The sequence below is a fragment of the Gymnoscopelus microlampas genome, assembly GCF_963454915.1.
Source record: "Gymnoscopelus microlampas genome assembly, chromosome: 1".
Classification (NCBI taxonomy): Eukaryota; Metazoa; Chordata; class Actinopteri; order Myctophiformes; family Myctophidae; genus Gymnoscopelus; species Gymnoscopelus microlampas.
This window is the reverse complement of record NC_139962.1, coordinates 3,971,972-3,988,379: the sequence shown is the minus strand read 5'-3', so window position 1 is coordinate 3,988,379 and position 16,408 is coordinate 3,971,972. Positions and strand designations below refer to the sequence as shown.

General features: G+C 40.3%; 1 protein-coding gene across 4 annotated transcripts in view; it reads left to right on the top strand.

Annotated features, from left to right (window-relative positions):
• The window catches only part of ccpg1 (cell cycle progression 1), a 29,879-nt gene that overhangs the window by 867 nt on the left and 12,604 nt on the right, over positions 1–16,408 (top strand). For 2 of the 4 annotated variants that reach the window (XM_084066950.1, XM_084066949.1), the window contains exons 2-8: positions 1,073–1,159; positions 1,519–1,636; positions 2,494–2,576; positions 4,730–4,958; positions 8,920–9,339; positions 10,946–11,058; positions 12,561–12,683. In XM_084066950.1, coding sequence (XP_083923076.1) covers positions 1,100–1,159; positions 1,519–1,636; positions 2,494–2,576; positions 4,730–4,958; positions 8,920–9,339; positions 10,946–11,058; positions 12,561–12,683 — 1,146 coding nt within the window. In that variant the 5' untranslated portion in view covers positions 1,073–1,099. The remainder of the gene's footprint in view (positions 1–1,072; positions 1,160–1,518; positions 1,637–2,493; positions 2,577–4,729; positions 4,959–8,919; positions 9,340–10,945; positions 11,059–12,560; positions 12,684–16,408) is intronic. The other 2 variants (XM_084066952.1, XM_084066951.1) reach the window with 2 other exon arrangements.

The window sequence follows — 16,408 nt, the reverse complement described above, 5'->3', positions numbered from 1 at the left end:
TGCTATTTTCTCTTTCTTACGTAATATTTGGCCAATTAATAAAAGTTGGCCAATTTGGTGTTAAAAAGCTCTTAAAAGTCCTTAAATTGTCACTTTATAAATGTGCAGATATACCCTGTATACACTTATACTGTATGTTGGTTTGTTTACTGTTCAGTGAGAAATTCAATGTTGCACATTAAGCTAATCATCTGGGGACCCCCCAACATAATTTAGGGACCCCACCCCGGCTCCCAGTTTGGGAACCACTGGTCTAAAGAACCTACTTAATTTTGTTTCAATTTGACCAGATTTCACCACGTCTTAGATTTGACCAAATTGCTAAAATAGCAGATCTACAAGATTGTAGATAGGATATTTTTACTATTCTTTTAGAAAACCAGGAAAACACACCTATGCCATATTACAATATCAAACTCCTAGATAACATCTAATTTCATATCACAATATTGATATAACATACATATTGCCCAGCCCCAGGGCTTAACATAGATAGAAATACAAAATGATTTAGCCTTTCCTGGCCACCAACAACTGACATTATTTGACTAATCACTATTTGATATAGAGCACCGAAGTCTGACGTAATTTACACATCCTACCTGGGTCGCGTTTTTCCCCCCCCGCTCTCAATTCCCATAGACGTGTTTAATATCACGTCAAATAAGAACTGTGTTCCAAAAATAAACAAATGATCCCGGCGGTTTGACTCTTATGGATATGAAGCATCAACTGACGGTGAGAAAACCATAATGTTACTTCCGACGAATTATACATTTTCGCCAGAAACAGACTGTATCAAATATAAGTGACTGACTATCATAAACGATACAGAACCTCCTCCCTGACAATATCACAGAGACAGTTTGTTTATTTTTGGACCACAATTCTTATATGAGACGATTCTATGATGACCCAATGTTATTCTCCATAGAGACATTACTTTACGAACCAGGGGATGAACGAGTGACGTCAGAACTTAATTCTGTACTCTATACCCCCAGCTGTCCAATAATAATATTCAAATGTTATGCAAATGATGCCATTATCCATTCATTGTGTCTCACTGTAGTTCCTCGCTGCCTGAACTGACAGGACAATGTCAGAGTCGTCCAGTGACACGGAGTCGTCCTGTGGGTGGACCATCATAAGTAACGAGGTTAGAATCATTATTCTGTCCATTAACCCTTTAAGACCGGGAATGTCATTTTTAGATTTCGTTGGGCTATTCAAAAATAGCAGATATACGAAAAAAATAAGAAAAATCCAATATTTGCACAACTTTTCATGATTTAAAAAAAAATAGCAGATCTACAAGCTCATAGCGCGGCGAGTGCGCTATGAGCTTGTAGATCTGCTTGTAGATCTGCTATTTTTGAATCCAAATGACAGAGATTTCCAGTGATTTCCTCATGTCCTCCTCACTATAGAATGATGGGATTCATGCTGTTAAATATCAGCAAATAGTTCCCTCCTTGAACTGTTTTTAAAATGTGGACGACTGTGTTGTTTACAAAGGGGTCGGATATTGAGACTCTGGGGTCAGAGAATCCACTGGAGTATAATGGGACCGCCGCCCGAGAGAGAGCTCCAGTGATAGAGCCAGATCTACAGGACTTAGCCACCTCCTTATCTGGTATGGTTATCTACTAATATATTATATTATAATATAATATAATATTGTTGTTGTCGGGCAGAAACCTCATATATCCATATTTTAACTTTCTGTGATTTTTTTTTTGTTGAAGACCTGGGACGCATTTGTGTCATTTTTAGATTTGAGCTAAAGAGCATTATTTTACACTTTGGGCTATTCAAAAATAGCAGATCTACAAGCTCATAGCGCGGCACCGAGTGCCGTGCTATGAGCTTGTAGATCTGCTATTTTTTTTAAATCGAGAAAATGTGTGCAAATCTTTGAATATATATATTTTTAAAGCGAACATTTGTAACTCAAATCCTTGCTTCTGGGGGGTCCCTGGAACAAAATATTTTGAGATGGAGGTCCACGGCCAAATACATATACATTTTGCGGGTCCTTGACATGAAAAAGTTTGAAAACCGCTGACATAGCAACATATGTTTATTCAAAAAAACTGTTAGGATTTAGAAGACATTTTGTAGAATCGGAACCTCAGGCCTTAATGGGTTAAATTAACACCCTACTTGATCACACTACAGCGTCAAACAAAAGCATCAAAAGTACCAGATATGCTACTTTTGATGCTTTTGAATCTTAAAACGTAACATTTATTTGTAGTGCACTAATTGAAACACATTTCTGATATACCAGTGCATCTAACACAAATGTCTTTTTCCTGCATGTTAATATATTACGATTTTTTGTTTGCGTAACATAATAATTATACTCAATTCATTTTTTGTTGAATAACCTGACAAGTGTACGTGTGTGGTTATATCTACAATGCTTTGTTTTCATTAATTATTACACAAGCTTTTATTATATTTGATATTTATCACAATGTGTTTCAGCTGGGTGTGTGGAGGACGGGGGTGATACACATGATGACAGCTTGAAGGAGGAAACCTTAGATGAGACGTTCACTGCCTCTGAGGTGAGAAAACCATCACAATAATATACACATTATAGGGTTAGTGTCTGCTTTTCAGGCTTATTTCCATTTCCTCTTCCACCCCGAATATTTGAACCCGGTTTTCTGCGCAAGTGACATTTTTTTTTACCATTGAGCTATCCCCTGCTGGCTCAGGGGATACATTTAATCTTTCTTGACCATCAGGTCAAAATGCGTGTCAGATCCTGTGTCTAGGTGAGACATGACCTTCTTTGACACGATCTAAATGTCTCAATAGAAGAGCAGGTTCCAGTTCCAAACCAACTTTTAGGATTCTGAACCCATTTTTCTTCTTCATCGATTTCTTGCCTTTCAACATTCTTTAGCGACCATGTCAATACATTTCCTTCATCATTTGTTAGTTTTTACATAGTTTTTAGGGCTATTTTAATAGGGCTCGGCGGAGCTTGTGATTCACGCGTCTGTCTTGGCCATGACGTCACCGGAACCTCCCTGAACCCATTTTTCAGTGGAAACGCTCTGAACTGGTTCAAAATTAGGCGGGAAAAAAAGAACGGAACCCGTTCAACCCCGGTGGAAAACCACAACTCCCATTACTATGTACAGTGTAATACAGTGGTTTTCAACCCTTTTCATATGAAGGTCCATTATTTATTCAGCATTTGAGCGACGGAAGCACCATTTGAGATTTAGCCTCTCAGACCCAAAACTTTGAATATTTTTCTCTAATTGTGTTAGACCTCTTGTGAATTAAGTAATGCAGATGTTTAACAATAATGTAACTCTTGAGAGAGTAAAATGAAACCAAATGGACCCGCAAGGGTCCATTTGGTTTCATTTTACACTCTCAAGAGTTAAAGATCTATAAGGGTCCATTTGGTTACCAACTCTCCATCATTTAGCTGGGGACCACCTGGAACCCCCTCAATGACCACTGGCATAATACATTTTAACATCATGTGCACAGTCACACCAAATCAGATTTTTGGCCTTTCCAGATCAGAATCAGATCAGTTTAGCTTAATCATCAAGTCTGATCAGAAAACTGGCAACTGATTTTTTTATAATTAGTTTTGAGGCACATTCCTAGCTGGTTTTAAATGTGATTCAAATCTCATTCTGGACTCTAAAGTACTTTGTACTATGGTGTGGCTCACCCAAGAAAATAGATGATCTACAAGCTCAGAAGGTGTCGCATCACAACATATAAAAGCATTAGTTTTATAAGGTTGATGATGTCTAGGTTCATCGTTTACCTGGTATCCTATAGTTTCAATGTACAGATTATTGTTTCGCTAGTATATAGTTTTTAGGCTGATGCTAGGTTCTTGGTTTACCCGGGATCCTAGTTGAGCCACTACACTGTCTCTCTGCCTTCTATGTATGCAATTATTTACCTTTACCGTGCTTATTGTAAAGGCAGTAAGTCTGGCTTCTGCTAAATTCCTAAATTGTAAATAGTCTGAAGAATACCAGTGTTGACACTAACACATTAGAAAGTAATGCGTTACTGTGAAACACAACTACTCTTTGCGGCACAAATCTGATCTGATCACTTGTAAATAACAGTATGGACGGTCAGTCCTGAAGATCAGGCTGGAGAAACGAGTCCGATTCGCCTTCAAGTCTGAACAAAGCTTTATTGCTTCCACTGTTTGGAACGTGGGGGGAGGTCCCTGGCTGACACAAAACATGTTCAGATGGGGGTCTGTGGCAGCCAAATACAAATCAATTTGGGTGGTCCTTGACATGAAAAAGTGTGAGAGCTAAGTGCTTTACGCCATTGGTTCTCAAAGTGGGGTCTGGGGTCCGGTCCCCCAGGGGTCCTTGAGGGGGTTCCAGGGGGTCCCCAGCAAAATGTGTTAGTAGAGCATCAAAATAATTGTAACCACTTTAACCTTTTATACTTTGGCTATTCAAAAATAGCAGATCTACAAGCTCATAGCGCGGCACCGAGTGAGCTTGTAGATCGGCTACTAAAAAAGAAAATTGGTGCAAATCTTTGAATAAAATATTTTTTAAAGCTAACTTTTTTTTTACTAAAATCTTTGCTTCTGGGGGGGGGGGGTCCCTGGAGCAATACATTTTGACATGGGGGTCCGCTGCCAAATACATATCATTTTGGGTGGTCCATGACATGAAAAGGTTTGAGAACTATAAGTGCTTTATGCCAGCCACGTTGTCAACATGTCCTCCTCCTGCAGGCGGGGGGGACAGAGCAGGTGACCCTCTTCTCGTCCAGTGACCACTCGGACATCGTGACCTTAGGGGACGCCCGGGAGGACGAACGCGCCGCGGTGGAGGCGGAGCCAGAGGAGAGGGCGGCGGCCAGCGAGGAGGACTTCTACCTGGGAACGTCCTCCAGCAGCCAGTACACCTTCAATGCAGTAGAGACTGGTAGGTGTCTGTTTATTGACTCCGCCAGGCCGAAAGGCATCATGGTGAGAGAGATGTTTTGCCCCCTGTCCGTCCGTCTGTCCGTCCTGTCCGTGTGTTAGCAGCTAATCTCCGGCACCGTTGGCCCGGTCGCTGTGAAACTGTGCACACACTCTCCCTGGATGCCAATTCAGAACCTCTGCCCCAATGTTTTCACATGGGCCTGTTATAGCGCCACCAGGAGGCCGATTTTTGCAAAACCCATTTTTTCCCATTAGTCCTACAGATTTTATCCAAACGTCATGCAAATCGGTACACAGTATCTCTATAGTCATGTGATCAACCCGGATATTTCCGATTTCCCATATTCCATCCTCATTGGCTAAGGTTGGCTTCCAAAGTTTGCAGGATTGGTCCGTTTTGAACAAAATGCCTCAAATCATGGAACGCAGCGTGCGATTTCTGTGAAATTTCACACGCACATTCTCACTAGGCCGAGGAATAAATGCCACCCTTTTCACATTGGCCTGTTATAGCGCCACCAGCAGGTCTAATTTAGCAAAACACATTTTTGGAACAAAATGCTTCAAATCGTGAATCCAGTGTCCGATTGAAAGGTCTAAGAACAAATGGCAACCTTTTGACATATTTCCCTATGATAGCGCCACCTGGCGGAGACCTGTGCTCCGAGGAGCACTTTTTCTAGTTTATTTTATTCTCAACTAGAATTTCTACCTTTTTAGTTTCTTGGGGTTGTTGTGGTACTTGTGACAAGTACCACAACCAGTGGTGTTAAGTAACTAAGTACATTTACTCAAGTGCTGTACTTAACACATCGGGTGCCAGCATTTTTTCATAACAACTTACCGTGGGTGCCAGCATTCTCCCCATTGACTGCGCTTTGCTGTTTACAATGTCCGCGTGCGTTACAAGCACATCCACGCAAAAAAAAGCCTCGATTCATGTTCTGCCATGAGCCTGGCTACAGGCTGGAACCATAACATTCCACTCGCGGGTTACAACGGGGGGGGGGGATCGCGCATCGCGCATGACCGTTTTTCCCCACAGGAAACAGATTTGGAGATATAGGCGTTTCAAAGTAGGAAATAGACAGGAAGCGGATGGGGGAAAAAAAAGTGTTTCCGGTGAGCGATCTGGCACTTCCTTCGCAGGATTACAATGGGTGCTCCCAGAGCTGCTCTAGCCCCGCCCGCGCGGAGAAAAACGAAAAAAACAAAAAGACTGAAATCACGGTTCAGACCGTGTTCGGCACCGAAGCTTCGGAACCGCCACTAAGTAAACACACGGTTCAGACCGTGTTTGGCACCCGATGTGTTAAGTACCCTTTTGAGGATTTTTTTTTACTTTACTGAAGTATTTCCCATTTTCAATACTTTTACTTCTACTCCACTACTTCTCAGAGGCAGATATTGTACTTTTACTCCACTACAATGATTTGACAGGTTTAGTTACTAGTTACTTTGCAGATTTAGATCATTATAACAAAACACACATTAACCACTTCAGTTCTATGTATATTTCCCTCACAATGCGTCGCATCACGACGCATTGTGAGGGTTTTTCAAAAACTGCCAGCAGTTTAACTTTACATGGTAAAACATAGGACAAATGTTATTTATTTCTCTGTTAATGTTTTAACATTGAAGTGACTGGAGCAGCAACTTTTTGGAAAATGTTATATCCTGGTTCTTTGTGACGAACGGACGGAAAAACGGAAAAAACAAAAAATTAAAGAATCATTTTAGATTTTTTTTTATTTTGTTTTTGATAAAAAAAAGACGTTTATAAATGTTTTTTGGAAGGCAGAGAGTTAAGTAAAAGGTGCAAGTACTTTTTCCATCACTGACCACAACCCCAGGTTTCTAAATAGAAATCCAAATCCATAGAAGTATCATACTGTATGATAATAAAAAAAACTAAAGGTTACACCGCATGCAAATATTGGTGTGTAGGACCCGATTCAAAATGGTGAATCGGCATCAGAACCCAAAAACCTGGGGCTCTAATAGCATGGGTCCTCCTGTGTGTCCCCTCATGAAAGCAGGTTTGATGAGTCAGTGGAGAGCTGTTCCACACAGTCTGTGGGACCTAGGTCACCATCTGAAAAGACACTTTGCTGGACGTGGCTGTTTCCCAGGCAGGTGTTCTGAAACCGCTTTGGAGTGAATACATGATAATGATGATAATGCTGCTGGTCTTGTTGTCTGCAGTGCACGACTCCTTCTGATATCATAGCTGTGGAGCAGAAACCTCTCATCTCCATATTTGAACTTTCTGTGTTTTTTCGAGGCCCTACTACTACGATCTAGGGCTGTCAACTTTCCTCAGAAATTATATTTGAACATTGGTCTTAAAAATTGGCAGATATTCGAATATATTTGAATATTATTATTATAAAAAAATATATGACTTTTTCAAAACATTTTTTTTGACAAACAATACAAAAACAATGCATCGAGTGCTCGGATCCAATAAAACATATTTTTTGTTTGTTTTTATAACTGCATACATAATAGCAGATATACAAGCTCATAGCACGGCACCGAGTGTTTTATGTATTGTCCCTGTAAAATAAAAGTAAAAAAATAAATGTTATATTGAAATATTAATTTTCATATTCGAATATACATATTTTCCCCATATTCGAGGAATATTCGAAATTTGAATATTAATTCACCAGCCCTATTGGACATAATGAGGTTTCCACCCGACAGAGACGTCTGAAGATGTCAACCAGTTTGTATTCCTCTGAAGCATCTTGCAAGCAACTCCCATAATGAATATACTGTAACTAAACGTGTGTGGTGGTGACGGTATGTTTGGGTCCTTTTGTGGTCCACAGGATTAAAAGAGAAGCTAACATCTTAACTCATTGACTGCCAGAGTATATTCATAATATACTCGCCCAGCGCCAGCGATCTTCATTGTTTTATAACCTTTTCATCCGGTCACACAAATGTTATATCCATTATAATCCATGGTCGTGGTCGTGTTTATAAACAAACACGATCGATGTACCAGCCCCCACAGGGTTACATTTTCAGTAATCTCTCAAGAACAGATTCTGCTCTGCGTTTGAATTGTAGATCTGCTTGTAGATCTGCTATTTTTGAAAAATCGTGAAAATGTGTGCAAATCTTTGAATATATATATATATTTTTAAAGCGAACATTTTAACTCAAATCTTTGCTTCTGGGAGGTCCCTGGAACAAAATATTTTGAGATGGGCGTCCGCCACCAAATACATATCATTTTGGGGGTCCTTGAAGTATGAGAACCATTGATTATAGCATCATACGTTTTTTTAAAAACTTAGAAGACATTTGTAGAATCCTAGAAGGAAAGATTTGAGTTAAAATGTTCGCTTAAAAAAAAAATATATTCAAAGATTTGCAAAAATGTTCATGATATCTCAAAAATAGCAGATCTACAAGCTCATAGCACGGCCCTCGGTGCTGCGCTATGAACTTGTAGATCTGCTATTTTTGAATAGCTAAAGAAATAAAAATAAAATCACACCCAGTGTGAAGTGGGCGGTGTGTGGTCATCACAACATGACTCACTTAAAAAAAACATAAATGTGTTTTTTTTAAGTCCATACTGCTATTCATAGGGCTTCACATGTGTCCTGTGTTTCGCTAGCCAATCACAGTCCTGAATTTGCAAAGTCAGCCAATCACATTACAGCTGGTGGTGATGACACTAGCTGTAATGTGATTGGCTGACTTTGCAAAAGTATAGATTTGCATTGACTGTGGAAGGGTTAGGGTTGTAGACTGCGTTGTAGACTATTGGCCAATCACGGCGCAGGATTGGTCAGTGTCCAAACCTCACTTATAGGGGGCGGTTACACCGCCCCAAAAACACGGATGCATTCCCGGTCTTAATAGGTTAAAGTGATTAAAGTACAGTATAATAAAGGGTAAATCACAGATGTTGTGTTATTGTGTGTGTGTGTGTGTGGTAGTGTTTCCGGTGCAGCAGCAGCAGGCGGTGCTAAACCACTCCAGCAGCAGCAGTGAGGACGACACGGCGGGCAGCTCCTCCACCCCGGTGGCGGCGCCGGCCCTACGGAGACGGCGGTTAAGGAAGAACACCGTCAGCAGCGTGACCGAGCCCGAGGAGGAGGAGGACGAGGAGGAGGAGGAAGACGAGGAGGAGCTGCTGCCGCCGCCGGAGCCCGAGGAGCGCCGTGCCTTCTTCCAGTCCCAGGAACAGATGGAGGAGGAGGAGGAGGAGGAGGAGGAGGAGGAGGAGGAGGAGGAGGAGGAACCGCCCTCCTCCCGGCGGCCGGCCCAGGGCCACCGTGTCAGCAGCAGCACCCTCAACAGGTGCATCCTCCTGGCTCTGGTTGTAGCCACCAGCATGGGATTTGGACACTTCTATGGTAAATGCCTGTGGGTTTATGTACTCTACACACCAGGGGGGTCTCTGGTTTATATACTCTACACACCAGGGGGTCCCCAGATAAATGAGTTGATATAGCGTCACAATCATTTTGAACCCCTTAAACCATATTTTACTTTGGCTATTCAAAAATAGCAGATATACAAGCTACGCTATGAGCTTGTAGATCTTTTATTTTTTTTAAATCTTGAAAATGTGTGCACATTTTCTTTTCTGAACACATTTAGTGCCAGAGGTTTTTTTTAAAACAGGGGAAATCCAGTGCCAGCGTTCTTACCATTTACACTGATCGTTTTAGAGGGTAGAAGGCCTCCACGAGGACGCGGATGTAAACAAAGGCTGCGTGCACGATGGTCGAGGCCGACTAACGCCTGGAACAATAATATTTCTAACGCGATCCTCCATTGCAGAGTGATCGCCCGTCGAAAATGGCTCGTTTCCACCACGGTAAAAATATATGGAGATATGGAGCTTTTTCTCAAGATCCTATTTGGACTCGATTCACATCCGTTCATTCCATTTTACAGGGTCCGTGGATCATTCCAAAGTTGCGTTCGAGCGCCCCATGTGGAAAAAAAAAATCTCCTCACGTAGATCTACGGTTATGGCACTCAATGTGTTAAGTTAAATGTTTTAGCTCAAATCTTTGCTTCTGGCACAAAATATTCTTGAGATGGGGGTTCGGCGGTTCGCACACCGCAGCCAAATACATATCATTTTGGGGGGTTCTTGACATGAACAAGTGTGATGCTTGCTATGAATGAATGATAAGTAACGCACCTTTTGAATATACCTTTGACTATAACATGACAATTTATTTGAACTAGTACAGTTGTGGCCGTAACATTTCATTAAGTCGAGTTTTGATGTCAATATGTTCAAATAATATGAAAACAATTATTGTTTTCTATTCAATAACAGTTGTGCAAGTCACGTTTTTTATTTTAGTTTTTTTTGGTTTGGTTTAACCTTTTACAGATCAAGTTTGTCAAAGGTTTATCGTCATAACAGTAGAACAATGTTTTCCGTTTTCTACTTCCCCTGTAGTAGCTCCACACTCCCCTTGGGCATTGGTTCTCAAAGTGTGGTCCTTGTGGGGGTTCCAGGGGGTCCCCAGCAAAAGTAGTTAACGACGTAGCATCACAATTATTTTAACCACTTTATCTATTTATATGTTGGCTATTCAAAAATAGCTGATCTACAAGCCCACAGCGCGTCACTTCATGCTGCGCTGCGAGCTTGTACATCAGCTATTTTTGAAAATATTTGAAAAATATCGAATTCTTTGAATAATTTAGATTAATGTTTTTACATTAATCTTTTCTGGGGGTCCCTGGCACGAAACATTTTCAGATGAGGGTCCGCTGCCAAATAAATATATAAATTTGGGGGTCCTTGACATGAACACGTTTGGGACACATGTACCCCCCTTTGAGAAACACGGCTCTACACATAATCTCTTCGCGCAAAACAATTTATGCCGTATTTTCGCCCCAAGAAAAGGTGTGCTATATATAGGTTTCAAGCGGTCAATAGCTCTTGTTTTGTAGAAACCTAGACATTTTCTACACCTCCGTCTCTCACAGCCACCTTCCAGATTCAAGAAAGGCATAAGATAGTGGAGCAGATCAGAGAGAACGAACGTGAAGATGTCAGGGACGTGCTGCTGAGCAGTTTTCAGAGACGCTTCATTGGCAAGGTGAGTGAGATGCTCATAAGTCAATATCCTGGGGTTTTAAATGGTCTCTCTCTATAAATGTAATTAGTATCTCTGTCAGGCCCAAAAGTGTGTGTGTGTGTGTGTGTGTGTGTGTGTCTTGTTGTAAGGTTGGGTGATTGGATGAATATATCGGCAGTCGGCGATTGGATGAGTCCAATCGTCGAATGTTGGACATTTTATATTGGACATTTTATGTAGCAAAATAAATGCATCCTGATGGTCTGCCTCCTCGAGAATTACACTCTTCAAATATAGCCAAATTAAATGTAAAGCGCAATACAAAGCGTGCACGAAATGTTAATCAATTTGGGCCATTCTAATAATGATTGATGATGATGATGAAGGCACGCTGTTGTCGCTCTTATTTCTGACGAGTCTAGGCTACAAAACTCAGTCCCCTCCCCAGTAGGCAGGCTACTGAATGGAGTGGAGGAGAGCAGAGGAAAGAGGGAATAGCGTTTGCTTTCCTAGTTGTCTGTTTATCAGCTACTGTACGTTTGATGATATCTGTATATACATTTTAATAAACTAAAGCTCCAGTTTCTGCAAATCCTTGCTGTGCATTTGCAAGCTTGATGACGCAGTAACGCATGCCCCCCCCCCGGTCTCACAAGATCAAGCATTTGATTCTTAACTTTTGCTGTCAAGTCTGGATATTAAAACTGGTGTCAGCTTATGTTTATACCACCAGTCAATCAATTTGATTTGAAATGTGAACGTGCACTCTGCGAGTCCCTTTAGTTACAGGGGAGGTTGGCCCGAACGGGTGATTTATCCCGCAGCACCACGATGTATTATTTGTCCGAATATAAAAAAGTTAACTTGGATGGGTGTGTTTCACCACATCGTTTCTGCAAACTCAGCTACGCTTCTCTGCTTCAACTACACTTCATCTCCTAACCTGTTATCTTAGCTTAGTCCTAAAAGAATATCCAATGGAAGTGATTTACAATTCTTTGTTGTTTAAACAAGTTTGGTCAGTGAGAGAGTGAGCTTGGTGCATCATGGCAGCAGAGATAGGCATGCCCATGCCGTCTCATCTTGTTTTTTTCTTTGACCCGACACTGCACGTGTTACAGCCCAATGTATACTCCGTCGTACGACGGGGTCGTGCGCCAAAAATAGCAGATCTACAAGCTCACAATATGTCATGTCCGCGACGCGCTGTGAGGATGTGGATCGGCTATTTTTGACACGCGACCCGCTGTACGGCGAAGGAATATTTTGGCATATCGCCCAACCTTACCTTGATGTACAGCTAAACTCAGACACCGCTGGACTAATCGGCAGTGATGGAAGAAGTACTATTGTAGTATTCTTTTTTACTTAAGTAAAAATATCAATACCACAATGTAAAAATATTCTGTTACAAAATGTATACACATCTTTTGAAAATAGCCGATCTACAAGCTCACAACGCGCTGCGATGCAATGCGTTGGAGGTGGTTGATGATGTTTTTTCACACACATACATGTTACAGGAGGTGGTTGAGGACCTGAAAGAGGACGAGGATGAGCTGGACATGGTGCACACCCTGTCTGGACTGGTTGAGTCCATCACCACAGAGAACCAGGAGCTCAGCGTCAAACACTCCCTCTTAAAGGTACAGTACAATGTCTATTTTCCCCCGCAGAGGATTCAACTAAAAAAGCATGTTGTTGGTGTCAGGCAGAAACCTCTTATCTCCATATTTTAACTTGTGTTTTTTTCGTAAATGAATGCCCTCCTACTTGATCACACAAAAGCATCAAAAGTAGCAGATCTCAAGCTCAAGCTTGTAGATCTGATACTTTTACTATTTTTTAAATTGAATCCTGAAAAGTAACGGTTTTGGGCAGATGAGGTTTCTACCCGACAGAGACGATATCAAGTAATATATCATTATGGTCTCTGTGGGGTAGAAACCTTATACCCAAAACTGTTACTTTTCGGAAAAAAAGAGTGTTCTAATGAATCATGAATGCAGTTATGATTTAGTCATAAGCTCTTGTTAATACTTTTAATTGGTTTAATATTTATAAAACCCCACAGACACAATTAAGGACTTTCACTATCAATTTCAATTATTTTCCCCAAATAGCCGATCTACAAGCTCACAAGCTTTTGTGACACCCCTGTACGATGAATTTAGCCATTAAATTGACAAAATGAATCTGGCTCGCGCCGCGTTTCGAGCTTGTAGATGTGCTACTTTTGATGCTTTTCTGTGACTCTGTAGTAGAGCCCGACCGATACATCGGTGAGCCCGATGTATCGGTCATTTTGGACCAAAATGTCAATATCGGACATCGGTCATTTTTCCCCCCGATGTTCCGATGTTTTTGTCATTAATATTTTCACTGATTGTGCAATTGCTGCGCAGCTGCGGTAAAGGTGTTTATATTTATTTATGAGAAATCCACAAAGATTGCTTGTTTTTCTCAAAAATCTCTCAATAATACTGAGTGAGATTAAAGTTATCTACCCCTACAATGCCTTCCAGAGAGACCTATAAGCTCAATTAATTAATAAATGATATGAATGACTCGACGCGAGGCTCGTTGTTAATTTATGGATCATGATGTAACGGTTAGGTATATATTTTTATGGGCAATTGGGCAAAGGCTACTACAATCTTCTAAGCTACTTGTATATCGCTAAATAAATATATATGAACGTCTGTCTGAGACGTTAATTTAACATCTCCGCGCTGTTTCTGAGCGGAGGAGTGCTGCCTGTCAGTCGCATGGAGAATACCAAAACTCTCGCCCCAAAACACAGTCGCACTAAAACACAGTCGCCCCGGAGCAAATCCGGCGGTATTCACAAACGTAACTTCAGTAAACTATGCCTAAACCTACCTAACCTTATTTCTAAACGTAACCTCATTAAAACTATGTTCTAACCTTATCATCAAACAAATGCAAGAACCGTGGGTCCGCGAAAAAGAATGGGGGTGAGTGAGATTTGGGGCGAGTTTCATTAACTTTCACTTTTCATCAGACGCGGACAAGGTGGTCAGTCAGATGAAGGGATTCCTCTTACAACTTTGTAAAGCATTACCCTTACCTTGGGCCGTTCATTTTGCTCTCAGCAAGACTTTGTTCATAACTAAAATACAAGGACACAGTTTTGTTGTGCTCAAAGCTTGAGTGACTCGACGCTCAAGTTTTAGAATCAAGTCCATGATCATAACACCAGAGGCAGCTCCACAAACCATGTTCAACCCAGATTTGGCACAACAAAGGGAATGAACTCTTTCTCATGCTATTCATCTAAAATGTGGAATGCCCTACCAAAAGGAGTAAAGGAGTGTAAAACCCTACTCACTTTCAAAAATGCCCTAAAGATACACCTTCAGGAGGCTGCAATTCAAAAATGGCCCCTGTCCAAGTCCTAACCTACCCCATGTCCTAACCTAACCTACCCCCCCCCCCCCTCTCTTTCTTTTTTGTACATATTTTTCACCCTTCATACTTCATACCAGTAACCTGTAAACTGATTGTATGACATTCTGTATAGTAGTGTGTATATCTGTCTGTCTCTTATATGTCAACATGATTTGTGTGCATGGGGATCTCATCTTAAACAAGCTACGTGCTTAACTGAGCTATCCAGTTTAGTAGACCTTGTATTGCGAATTTGTACTTCCATGTACTGTTATGTACTGCCATGTACTGTTCTCATGTCTTACTAAATAAAGTACATCAATCAATCAATCAATCAATCCCATAGTTTAGAATAGATCCTATAGTCCGAAGGGACAGTTGTGGGTTTTATTGGTTGTTGTTGGTTGTCAGGGCGATTTCACAACCAATCGATGGCCGGGCTCTGCGTGGGCACGTCGGGCATGCGGTGTATGTAATATGAAAACAAACTAAATCAATTGACCAAAACCTAAATCCTAAATTTAGAAGTGGACTACACCCCTTATCATTATGTATGAAAATGTCTTGAACATAGCAGATCTACAAGCTCACAACGCACTGCATAGCAACATGTTGTGAGCTTGTAGATCTGCTATTTTCAAATAGCCAGTGGTGGAAAAAGTACTAAAATGTTTTACTTAAGTAAAAGTATCAATTCTGCAATATAGAAATACTCTGTAACGAGTAAAAGTCTGGAATTCAAAATGTACTTGAGTAAAAGTACAAAAGTATTGGCATCAAATTTCAATCAATTTCAAGTTCTCAAATGTATAAAAATATTTTGAAAATAGCAGATCTACAAGCTTGTAGATCGGCTATTTTCAAATGGCCCTATACAGGGCTGAAGTGATCAATGTATGTTTTGTAATAATAATCAAAATATTCAAAGTAACTTAGTAACTAATGTTTTCAAATAATTGTAGTGGAGTAAAAGTATAATATTTGCCTCTGAGATGTAGTGGAGTAGAAGTAAAAGTATTGGACATTGGAAATACTCAAGTGAAGTACAAATACCTCAAAATTGTACTAAGTACAGTAATTTAGTAAATGTACTATAGTTACTTTCCACCACTGCAAATAGCCAAAGTTTAAAAAGGGCTGAAGACTTGTGGTTAATGTATGTTTAGTAATAATATTAATAATTCAAAACTACAAAGTGACTAGTAACTAAAGTTTTCAAATAATTGTATTCATGTTTATTTGTAATAATGTGATTGCATTTTATTTAAATGTTCTCAATCTTGTATTCTTAACTTTAATGAAAAAACTAAGTTTATACGTTTTTGAAAATTATTTTTTATTATTTTATTTAATTACAAAATATCGGTCAAAAACATCGGCAATCGGTGGTCCAGGATTCTCAAAATCGGCATCGGCATCGGACCCAAAAATCTGGCATCGGTCGGGCTCTACTCTGTAGTATGATCAAGTACGGCGTTAATTTATGAAAAAACACAAACAGTGAAAATATGGAGATACAAGGGTTTTTGCCCGACAGCAACGATGTCCAAATGTATTACCATAGTAGGAGCACAGTACTAATATTGTAATATGTCATAGTAATGAGATGAATTGATTGTGAGTGATCATTGTGACCAAACAATAATAGTTAGTGTAGTTATTGGTCTAAGTCATACATGGGCAACTGGCGGCCCGGGTGCCATATGCGGCCCCCACCTACACTTAATGTGGCCCACAGGTTAATATCAGAATACTGATATATTATTGATTTCAGCTGTTACAATTCCAAACATGCAAACATGACTCGCTTTAATCACTTCAGTCTATATTAGTAGCTTAATGACTAGTATTACAATGTATTTGTATCTAAGTTCATAAAGTTAACATAAGTATAACTAAATGCATTCGAAATTAAATTAAAATGGGAATTTTCAGGATTCCAATACAAAAATAGCAAAAA